The 11,508-nt window shown below is 33.3% G+C and overlaps 2 protein-coding genes across 3 annotated transcripts; one reads left to right on the top strand and one right to left on the bottom strand.

The window, feature by feature from the left end:
- The first annotated feature begins 1,642 nt into the window (after nucleotides 1–1,642).
- LOC125871185 (transcription factor TCP11) lies at nucleotides 1,643–2,788 on the top strand. Its single transcript, XM_049551779.1, has one exon. It carries the CDS (start codon nucleotides 1,859–1,861, stop codon nucleotides 2,462–2,464), a length of 606 nt encoding a protein of 201 aa, XP_049407736.1. The 5' UTR covers nucleotides 1,643–1,858; the 3' UTR covers nucleotides 2,465–2,788.
- Nucleotides 2,789–3,395: 607 nt separating this feature from the next.
- On the bottom strand, nucleotides 3,396–10,211 carry LOC125871183 (OVARIAN TUMOR DOMAIN-containing deubiquitinating enzyme 12-like). 2 transcript variants are annotated; one of them, XM_049551776.1, is made up of 11 exons: nucleotides 9,917–10,211; nucleotides 8,007–8,399; nucleotides 7,764–7,933; nucleotides 7,169–7,242; nucleotides 6,497–6,551; nucleotides 5,992–6,066; nucleotides 5,797–5,870; nucleotides 5,667–5,715; nucleotides 5,185–5,269; nucleotides 4,119–4,175; nucleotides 3,396–3,702 (listed from the first exon to the last, which is right to left on the bottom strand). In XM_049551776.1, the coding sequence occupies exons 2-11, from the start codon at nucleotides 8,326–8,328 to the stop codon at nucleotides 3,638–3,640; spliced, it is 1,026 nt and encodes a 341-aa protein (XP_049407733.1). In that variant the 5' UTR covers nucleotides 8,329–8,399; nucleotides 9,917–10,211; the 3' UTR covers nucleotides 3,396–3,637. The 2 variants fall into 2 exon arrangements, with proteins under 2 accessions (XP_049407733.1, XP_049407734.1); XM_049551777.1 differs by having other exon boundaries at nucleotides 8,007–8,333; nucleotides 9,917–10,068.
- Nucleotides 10,212–11,508: the final 1,297 nt, after the last annotated feature.

The raw sequence follows: 11,508 nt of genomic DNA, 5'->3' as shown, positions 1-11,508 counted from the left end.
GCTTGGTCATGCGATATAGAATCATGATATGGTATCATGATATGAAATCATGAAATGAAATTGAAGTTTTGTTTGGACATGTGATATAAAATTTTTGTGTTGTATATTTTCTCATAAATATAAAAATTTCGTACGTTGTAAAACTATTAAAATAGCTCCAATTGTTTATTCAATCTTATCAAATAAATAAAAATTTATAAAATCGCATAATAAATTATTACAAAACTATTTGTTCTCCACTTAAGTAATTGTTTCATCTAACTTTAATTTAATAAAAAAAAAGTTGAACATAAATTGTAGTGTACTAGTCTTTAATATAATCATCCCACATAGTACAAACAATTTCCTCACGTTGAACTTGCATTTCTTGATCATGTGACCGAGAAGATGAACCAACATTGCTACTTGGAGTCATTTGTTGGTCAATATCATCCGCAAGCTCATAGACCATAAATATTTCATCAGTACTTTGGTATTCTCGCAAATAATTATGTAACACTGCACAAGTTATAACAGTTTTCACTTGTGTATCAATATCATAATGGTTCATGCCTTATTTCAGTATTCTAAATCTATTTTTTCAAGCTCCAAAAGTCCGTTCAATCACATTGCGTAGAGATGAATGCCTATAATTAAATAGTTATGTGGCATTTTGAGGCTCTCTTTCACCTCTTCGGTAATCTTGCAAATGATAGCGTAGTCTTTTATATGGAGCTAAAAATCCTTTTGTGTTTCGAAAACCAGCATCAACGACATAATATTTATTTACCAACAAGCATTTTATAAAGAATTACTAAAAGCATATGTGACGTAAATGAGATAACTTTGTGTAAATAAATAATATTTATTTTAAGGATGTAATTTAAAGTTACATGTGGTGGAAATGGAAGCTGTGACGTTGGTTCAACAAGTGCATTCTCAAGTACTTTACTATCACATGCAGTACCTTCCCAACCAGCAGCAACAAAGGTAAATCACATATCAAAATCACAAGCACATAAGACTATATGTTGGTGAGAATAATAAATTTTATGTCGGTGAGAATAATAAATTTTAAAAAGTAATGATGTGATAAATTTTATTTACATATGAAATAAATTGTTAGTAGATATAAATATGAGGTTGTTTTAACAAAAAATAAACTCGTGGATCAATTTTTGTATTAAAATATCTCAAATCATGATATGGAATTCCCATATAATTCCATATCATGATTTTTGGAGAATATAGAATCATATCTCATGATATGGAATTATGAGATAGAATCAACGTAAAATCGCATGTCCAAACGTTGATTCCATCTCACGATACCATATCGTGATATGATATCGCATGGACAAACGCCTACTTAAAATATGAGTTTCTAACTGAAATAATCACTCGTTATCTAACTAGAAAAAATAATTCAAAAGCTTCCTGAACAAACAAAACGAGATTACCATTTCTTTGTAGTAGTTAAATTTTCCTTAATATCATAACTATAACCTTAACTATCTTTTCATACACTCACAAATACAAAATCTCCATATATGCATTATTTTCTCTCATCCCCTTATTCATACAAATGCAAAACCCAAAAAAATAAATTACTATGTTGTTATTTCAACAAATTTGTTTTCTATTTTGTGTAAAAAAAAAGAATAATTGTCTGAAGTGGGACCCACAACACAGTATTGGGCCCATGAAGCTTAATGGGCCCTTTCAGTCCTCACACACTTTCCAAGAAGATACAGAAACTCTCACATCAATTTTTTTCCTATATAAACTCTTTTCCATTTTTGTGGGGTCTATCAAAATCAAAATTCATCCCTAAAGCACAAGGTACTACTTTTCCCTCCATTCAAAACAAACCCTAAAAATGGGTTCAGAAATAGTTATTTCCGGTGCAATCTCCGGCGCAGGAAACGATAGTGTTAATTCAGAAGCAAATGACAAAACTGCCCTTGCAGTGGTTCCGACGAAGAAGAGGAATGCGTTATCCGTTTCATCCAGCAAAGACAGACATACAAAGGTCAATGGAAGAGGACGGCGCGTAAGGATGCCGGCGTTATGCGCGGCGCGTGTTTTTCAATTAACGAAGGAACTAGGTCATAGGACTGACGGAGAAACGATAGAGTGGCTTCTCCGTAACGCTGAACCAGCAATCATCGCTGCTACAGGAACAGGTACGATTCCGGCGACTCAAGTCACTACGACGTCGGAAAACATACCGTTGTCTCAGTCACAACCGTCGGTTTTAGCTCCGTTAACACGAGCTACGCCGGTTTCTGGATTTCCGGTAGGTGGTGGATTTTTCTCTATGGCTCAGCAATCGCAGCCGAATTGCCGGCTTGATTTGTGCCAACCGTCGTTGGAATTTTCCGGCAATGCGTATCGACATATGCCGTTTACGGCGTTGCTTTTACAGCCGGTGACCGCCGATGAGGGCGAGGATAAAGTTGCCGGAGAAGATGGGAAACAGTAGAGATATGGATAAGTTTTAATCCTTATCTTTTTGTTTTTGTGCTATAGACTAATGGCAGCTTTTTTTGGACTAAATGTGTCAGTTACTAGACTTTTGTGGGTCCCTTTTTGCTATATCTAAAAGATTGGAAGGATCAAAAGAGGGTCCAACTTTTTGGGTTTTGGGGAATTTAGTAAAATAGGTTAATTTAGGGGTTAAATGTTAATTTTTTATATATATATTTTATTAGTAGTAACTCTCTTTTTGTATTTGTAAAAAAAAATATTATTGTTCATGGATAAGGAAGTTGTTACATTTACTCAAAATGTAATGTTCTTTGAATCTTTTGTTCATTTTAATAGTTTATGTTAAGTTTGAATGGACAAAATATTACAATAAGAAGAAAATTTGTATTTTGAAATTAAAGAGTTAATGATATATCAAATTTTATTTGTAAATTCATAATCCTGCTTTTATAATAACTATACGATTTTATTTGAAAGTGAAATTAATCTTTATTCGTTACAAGTATTACTCTAGCTCTTTAGCTATGTTACATGTTTTGTTTTGATAGCTATATTACATGTTTTGTTTCGACTCGCAGAAAGGTAGAAGAGTCGGCTAGTCAGTTTTTATTTTTTATCGTGGATATAGTTGTGAGAAAGATACATTTTATCTTTCATAAATAACTTTTCAAATTGTAGATACGCATAGTTTCTCTTACAATGTGACTTTTTCAATTGGAAAACATATAAGATATTTACCGTAATTAATATATTTCAAAAAGATTGACGTTTCTTATATTTAGTAACTCTTTAATTTAACCAGGTGAAAGTTGGAAAGTCTTTAATTTGTATGTACCATTATGCTAACTGGAGAAATGTACATGTGGAGCATAATGTTTGAAGAGAAACAAGATATGAAGATAACAATATGATCTTATTATGCCAACTTAGAACAAACTAGTTCTATATTTTAATAATTATGTGAATAATTATAAGAACATAAAGTAAGTATTATTTATCATATTTTAAAAATAATGCAAAGTTAGTTGATCCCAACTTGCTCGGGATTGAGGCATAGCTGTTGTTGTAATGTAAAGTAAGTACTTGACCCGGAACCTCTGTACCGTAGCTGGGATGTTGCCATTGCATGTAGGTAGTGTTTAGCTTTGAATAAACAGGTCAAGAACTCTTAATGCTTGTTCCAGAAACTCCACTTCTTCTTCTTCTTCTTAAAATCATCACATGGCAGAAAGTCTGGAATGCAGCATTAAACTAACAGTATTAGGATAATATAAATGAAGAAAGTAAGTGATAAACAATACTACATCCCTCGTCCCAATTTATGTGACATAGTTTTGAATCAAAACGGAGTTCAAGAAAGAAATGAAGAATTCCGAAGCTCGTGGTTTTAAGATGACATACCATAATATTTCTGATTAGGTGTGAAATTGAAGTACACAATTAATTGTTTCTAGATATACAACTGTGTCGATCTTTTGGAGTAGACTAATAAGGAAATAGTGTCACGTAAACGAGAAGGAAGGGAGTATATGTTAATTCAGGACCCCTCCAGCTATTCAAGATCTTCATTTTCTTCCTTTTTATAGACACTATCAAATGCCAAGACAAATCATATGAAAAGAGGGAAAAAAATGTACAAAATTAATAACCTCCTTGAGGGTAGATTGAGTTGTAGTGCACCTCCGCCCAGAAACTCAAGTATATAACTGCACAAAGAAAAGAACAAGAGAAGCAATTAAGTTTCTTTGACGGAATCAAGATATCAAGACTTCAAACACAGCTCTTTCATCTAGTTTGCAGCCACCATGACCCCCACAAAATGCACGTGTACAAAAAAAAATCATTGTTCGAGTCTTGTTCCGAGCAATATCCAGATTTACAGTATCCATTGCTTTTAAATGTCTACTCTTGTTTTCATAGTAGAGGTATGATTGTATACCACAGCATAGAAAATATGACATGCATGAGTAACCGATATAAAGTTTTAAGCTGAGTTGCTCGAACTCTCCAAAACTGTTGCCGCACCCGTGTTGAATCCTTCAAAAATACACTATTTTTGGAGGATCCGACACACACCTGTCGACATTTTTGAAGAGTCCGAGCAACATAGGTTTTAAGTTTGTCCCTATTCATTAAACCTTCAAACTTTCTATTGTTACTTTTTTTTTTGATAACCGAGAAATCCGTCTGTGACCCGCTCTTTGGACTTTCTATTGTTACTATTCACTCAATATGTTCAAGTTAACAAATTTATGCCTCTAATAATAGAAAGGAATGCTCATGCGTTAAGATTGTTTCATAGTCATCTAACTTATGATAAGATTTTCTCTTCATTCCTCCCTACACTTCCAAAAAACTTAATCAAGGAAACCAAGGTTCTAACATTACAGTCCCAAGGATTAAAAAGATACTATTTACATTCTCCACATGACTAGCGATCCCCCCTCTCAATCCTATTCCATTGAAAAAGACTAAAGTGGCTAGTCAAAGAATAATTACTTCCCCTAACAGAAAACATGCTTAACTGCAAATAGGAAGTACGTGCAGCATTGTGAAATTGTAATTAAGATGAAAAGAAATTGAGAATTAGGAGCCATATCACCTCCCACTTCCAAATTCTCTCTTTTTTTTCCTTTTTTTTTTAAAATCAAAACTTGTTCAGTCACATTCTTTAAAATAGAGGCTATTACAGAAAGGTATTTGAGAACTATTTACCTCTGTTTGACTTTTGATTCTTCGGAAGGATCTCAATGTAACATGTGTCTTTGAATGACGTTATAACAAGAATTTTCACGCCATACTGCCCACAAGGCAAAAAGACAGTCAATGAGCAACAGAAATAAGTTCATTCACAAACCAATGCATTCTCATAATCTCATCTAATATCACCACAAGCAAAATCTTTAAAAAATGCATCAAGACCACACATAATAGAGAGTGAAAGAAGGACATACAAGATGGAGGGACGCGAACATGCATTTTCTTCCACATTAAAAAATAAATGGTTAATATGCAGTCATGAACAACTATGGGACCACGAGTAAAGATTATATAGAAGCATGCTACTTCCTCAGTACCCATCAACGTGCAATTAACAAGCTACTTGGATATCCAATGCCTCTAATACCAGTCCAGGACATTCAAATTATGGAGAGAAAAAAATTCAAGGAAGCAAAGTAAGGGGCAATAATCAATACCGAGTCAGCGGCAGCCTGCAACGTAACATGATCTCCCCATTCCCCATTCCTGGTTCGACCAAAATAAAAGCAGATTTAGATTATGGAGAGAAGAGGTTTCAACATAGAGAAACAAAGGTATGCTAATTACTTGGACATCCTCTTCAAGTATTCATCATATGCCATTGGGACATACCCCTCATATATCTCCGGATGTTCTTTAAGCTGATCAGATCAAATGATTTTACAAAACCCACTTAGTAAAATGCATTCGAATTTTTGAAATAATTCAAGTATGAAACCAGAGTATCAAAAAGAAGATAATCGTATTCACTTAAACAAGCACCTGATTGACTACTTGCTGTCTGACAAATTTGTGGTGCTCTGGACCACGATAGAATTGATCTGATAAAGCACGGAACTGGAACAAAAGTGAACAGGTCAGTAGATGTGCAAAAGAAACATATAGGATGTCACCTTATTTCAACAAGTTTAGATCCCCGGGAGAAGACTTATCCCACAGAAGGAAAACCGGGCCAAGTTTCCAAACCCCATAAAAGTATAAGGTTAAGAAAATTTGAATTGTCCGTTTGTCTAACTATTGACATTTCACGACAAATTATAATAATTTGGCAGGGCAAGCAGCCCAACAATATCTCATTTGAGTTCTCAATACAAACTTGAAACAATTGTGGTGCCTTCTTTTGTGTATGATTAATAACTATGCCACAAGTCATTTGAGAAACGGAAGTATAAACATTTAGCTTCAACTTAAAATCAACTCATGAAAGTCCCATCTAGACAGTTTGGTATCATTACTACAACACAAATCAACCAGGTAAGAGAGTAACCTGACAATTTCCATCCCCTTGCACTTTGTGCTCCACCAAGTCAAATAATTGCAACCTGAAGTTAGAAAAACCAGAGCATGGGATGCTTAGCAGAAAATAACTTAGAGCAATAATATTACCAATCAATTGAATTAGAAAAAATATCAACTTGAGATTATACTTATGTGGAGTAAAACCAAAAAGAAAAAACACATTCATGGTGTCCTGTGGCTTTATAGATATAAAGTTCACAATATCTACTTGAATGTGCTTCAAAAGTATACAAAGCAACAGAAGGCTAGCTTGCTCAATGCACACCAATTGCTTCCTGTGCTTTTCTCAAGTCCCACCTCTCCTATTTGATTCGCTTTTTTCTAAAATGCTTCAGGAGTTAGGTGTTACTTTTCGAATAGCAGGCAGTAGGAACCACCAGGAATTAGAAAGGCAACTAATAAAGAAAGGAAAAACCTAAGAAAAGAAGACACAGAAAGGCTTCTGGAGACATGAGATCGCTATCAAGACAGGTTTACATTTCTCGCAGTGAAGCTTTATTTCATTAGCTTGAAAAGTTCTCAGGACTTTGGAGAGAATTAAGCAAAGCACTACCTTTAGAAAATATGTCATTAAGTTTTTCATAAACAAAAACAAAAAAATGTTCACTTGAAAACCTAAGTCGGAGGGATCAGGAGATACCTATCTAGCAGCCTTTGGTGGTCAGATATTGCTTCATCGACTGAAGGTATGTCTCCGTTTATTCTAGGAACATGCTGCACGGTTAATAATACAAATTGTTATAAGAAACTAAAGAAACATTCAAGAAGATATATCCACACAAAAAGGTCTACATGGTCAAAGCTAAAGGCTTCCTATTTAAGTCCATTCACAACATACCAAGTATGTATATGACTGTAAAGACAATTTCATCTAACGTCTCTATCTTTATCAAGTACTTATTCTTGAAAAAATGAATATGGTTTATCATATCCTTTAATATATTACAGGCGGTATCCAGATGAATAGAAATAATTCGGTAGCTGGTTGGCTGCTGATTTAAGAGGCTAATGATCTGATGTTATTAATTCAACAAAGTTAAACCTATATGTAACTAGTGTCAAGTAAATGGTCACAGGTACAGAACACCATGCAAGTCCTCATACACAAAGTGAATTAGTTGTCTCGGTACTTGCACAAAGCAGCCACTCAAAAAGTTACAATGGAAGTCCCAAAGAAGAGGGCAATTTCAAGCTCATCAAAGCTTCTACAATTTACTAACAGACACAACACTTACAGGAATAGCACTCAGCTGGTTTATTCTCTTCCCTACTTCTCCATCAATCTCAAATTCATCTTGTATTTCCAATGCGTAAGTATACTCTTCTCCATCGTATGATCTGTCTCCAGGACTAGAGCAAGAACTTGAAGGCCCTACATCATTAGCTTTAACGCCAGCATCGTGCCCTGTGAATCATATGCATATTAGCGAATGTTTGAACTCGAGAGACAATCCCAAAATTGAAAACAAGAAATATACCAGCATAGTACTCCCTTGGAGAACCATGCCAATGCTGTACACCAGTGGAGGCTTGCAAGTACTGGTCATCTGCATGTGAAGATTGAGCATCCTCTGTAATGTACAACTCTGACCATTCTTCTTGTAGAGCATGAGCAATAACCTCATCATTGTCAACGTTGCAATATGATGGGTGATAAGGGTTTTCTGTGGAATATTGTTCATGACAGATTTCAATGTCATGCTGTGTGCTGTCACCGTAATAGTTGGAACTAAAAAGTTGGTCCACATCGAGAAAACTAAGAACCCCACGAGCAGCATCATATTCTGGTTCACACGACATTTTACCTTTCAGAAAAAGTTGCCAAAGTCAAAAACGTCTTCTCACCCCTAAATTGGATCGATCACTTGTACCTGAATAGAGCATGTTAATGCAGGACTCAGCTAAGAAGGCTAAGATAATTCTGATTTTTGTTTTTTAACAGTTGGAATGGAAGTTCACGCAATTGTACTTCTTTATACCCAAAACCTGGTGATGGTACCAGAATAATTGTTCAATAGGAACTATAGTTAAACAATATAGCCGCTAGCTCAATTGCCAAAAATAATTCTATCCTTCTCCATACACAGTTCCTACCAATATATCAAACATTATTTTCCTCTTATTACTTGTTATTATCACACAGCACCACTGCAACCTACCTGCACTGCTGTTACACAACACCAACTGTTATAGCCCACTAAAAAGTTGATCTTGGAAGCATTTTACTTTCGTAAAACATTTTTGGGCGATACCAACGACAACGACAACTTACCTAGATAAAGAACTTAAGCATGAAAAGAGAAACGAAAGGATCAACTTAACCTTTAGAGTCATTGGCTCACCGGCCTAATTACCTAAAAGTTATTGTTCAGTATTGCAAAAAACAGTTTCTCATGATGATATCATTTTCCAGCATTTTCCCGACCTTGAATTATAGAAAATCCTTTCAGAAAGAGATAATCTTTTACCAAAACGGGAAAATGACTTCTATTACCTACGGGTAGAAATCATTTTTCTTCGCAAATGTTCTAATTCATACTCCATATTTACTTGTTTCATTAATATTTCAACCTTAATTACTCAGAAATATCACCAAAATACCATCTTCATACTAGAAATATCACCAAAATACCATCTTCATACCCAATCCACCACTTTGTAGAATTACCAAATATCACCTACTTTTATAACCAACAAATTACCAGGGTAAAAAACAATTCTTTACGAAAAATATTCTCATCAAATACATTTTAAGTTTTACCAAGTATATCCAATCCACTTTAACAACAACATACTCAGTATAGTCCCACAAAGTGAGGTTTGAGAAGGGTACGGTGTACACAGATGTAACCCCTACCTCAAAGATAGAGAGACTATTTCCGATAAACCCTTAACTCAACTTAAATGAATTCATTCTTTTCCCACAATCCCCATAAAAAAATGTCAATTTTGTTTACCCCTAAAACACCCATCAAACAATTTTGTTCTAAATTTCTTCCATCCTATAGTCATCCCTAATTCTAATTTCTACATTTGACTTTCAAAAATTCTAATTCTTCATTTATCACCAACTAATACAAACAAATATTTTAACCTAATTTCTAACTTTTTAATTACAAACAAATAAATAAATTCTCCTCCGCCAAAATCCATAAAAATAAAACAAAATACACTAAAACCATACAAATACAAAAAAAATAATTAAAAAATTACTATATACCACCAATTACTCCATTTACACGTTTTCCCTATTGGCGAAGTAATTCGAAACTTTAGCATAAAACAATTCAGCAAAAAAATGAACAAACTTGAAAAAATAATAATAATAAATCATGAAAATATGAATTAATCACAAATCAATCAGAAAAAAAATCATCAAAAAACTGACCTTTAATTCAATTCCACTTCAACTCTGTTCATATGCTATACGAATATACAAAAAAAAAAATTAAAAAATTTGTGTTGTATAAGAAGAAAATGAGTAGTGATAAAGATGATAATTATTCTTTTATGGAGAGAAAAATGAATTTATATATAGAGTAAGAAAAAAAGGGAATTTACAAAGCTTTTTTTTAGTTTGAAAGGTAAAAAAAAAAACAGATTTTGATTTATAGAGGTATTTGTGTACGAAAGTTTTTTTTTTTTTTTTTAGGGAGGGGATTGGGTTTGCCTTTTGAGTAGAATGAAAGATACCGTTGCTTTATAGCGCCCTTTCTTTCAATCCTTTTTTTATTTTTTATATTTATACGATCCGATCACTTATATAATAGGCGAAAAAAAATACGAGAAAAATTGTACTTGATAAAAATTAGTTTACCAACAAAATAGGTTGTTCATATGATAAGTAATAAGCATTTTTACTTTCTCCTCTAAAAATATGCATTCGAATCTCACACCTTAAGATTATGAATGTGAGTCATCAAAAAGAGTAGAAAAGGTAAAACCGATAAAGAGGAGTTTAAGAAAAATAAAAATTGTTTACCGACAAAATAGATTGTTTTAACAAGAAGCAACAAGTAGCCTCCATTTCCTACTTAAGGTTGTGGTTCAAGTAGTCAAAATAGTAAAAAAGAATTAATTTACTCATAATAGAGGTTGTGGAGTAAACATCTTTCACCTCATGCTCTAAATAGTGGGTTCGAGTTATTAAAAGAGTAAAAAGGTGAAAGGGTAAAAATAAAAGGAATTAATTTAATTACCTTCTTAATGGATGTATATATAGCACGAGTACAAATTAGTCGAGTGGTAAAAATCTATCATGTTACTAATATGTTTGTATCAAATTATAGGCGTAAATCATTGTACCTGTTTCAATTGAGAATGATTATGACTATCTAAAATGATTAATTTATATAGAGATAAGCGTCAAAAACACACCTATTTTTTTAATTTATTTTTAGTTTCATACCTAAACTATTAATAGTATGAGTTTCATTCATAAACTATCACTTATTAGTTTGAGAAACATACCTCAGTGGTGTGTGCAATGCACTCTCTCTTTTATTTGAAAAAACCTTGACAATGGCATTCCACATGAATAAAATATTCTACCTTGACAAAAATTAAATAATAAACTATTAATATTAATTAAAAAAATAAAAATTAAAGCGTTACTATCCCAAAATTTTTTCTTACCCCATTCCACCACCTCCCCCCCCCCACCCCCCACTCAAAAAAAAGAAAAAAAACCACCCACTCATTCTCCAAAAAAATTGATATTATTTTATTTTTTAAAAATAAAATTCTACCCCATCCTATTTAACCCTCCACTCCTAATTTATTTATTTATTTTACATTTTTCTCATTTTATGTTATATATGTACATATATTTTTAGGAATTTTTTTCTACTTGTGTATCGAATATAACATTTTATTTTTAAAAAGTCTTGCGACGGCAAGTAACAAATATTTTTTTTTATATATAACACAAAATGAGAAAAAAAATTGAAAGCGAAGGTGGGCGCGGGGGGGGGGGGGGGG

This window comes from Solanum stenotomum, chromosome 7, assembly GCF_019186545.1.
Source record: "Solanum stenotomum isolate F172 chromosome 7, ASM1918654v1, whole genome shotgun sequence".
Lineage (NCBI taxonomy): Eukaryota > Viridiplantae > Streptophyta > Magnoliopsida > Solanales > Solanaceae > Solanum > Solanum stenotomum.
Note: the sequence above shows the minus strand (reverse complement) of the source record. Positions and strands in the feature narration are given on the sequence as shown.

Excerpts from the sequence above, each read along its gene's own strand:
- LOC125871185 (XM_049551779.1), top strand. The coding sequence starts at position 1,859 with ATGGGTTCAGAAATAGTTATTTCCGGTGCAATCTCCGGCGCAGGAAAC.
- LOC125871183 (XM_049551776.1), bottom strand. The coding sequence starts at position 8,328 with ATGTCGTGTGAACCAGAATATGATGCTGCTCGTGGGGTTCTTAGTTTT. Across the intron at positions 7,243-7,763 it reads ACCAGCTGAGTGCTATTCCT|CATGTTCCTAGAATAAACGG; the intron begins GTAAGTGTTGTG and ends TTAACCGTGCAG. Across the intron at positions 5,871-5,991 it reads GACAGCAAGTAGTCAATCAG|CTTAAAGAACATCCGGAGAT; the intron begins GTGCTTGTTTAA and ends TGATCTGATCAG.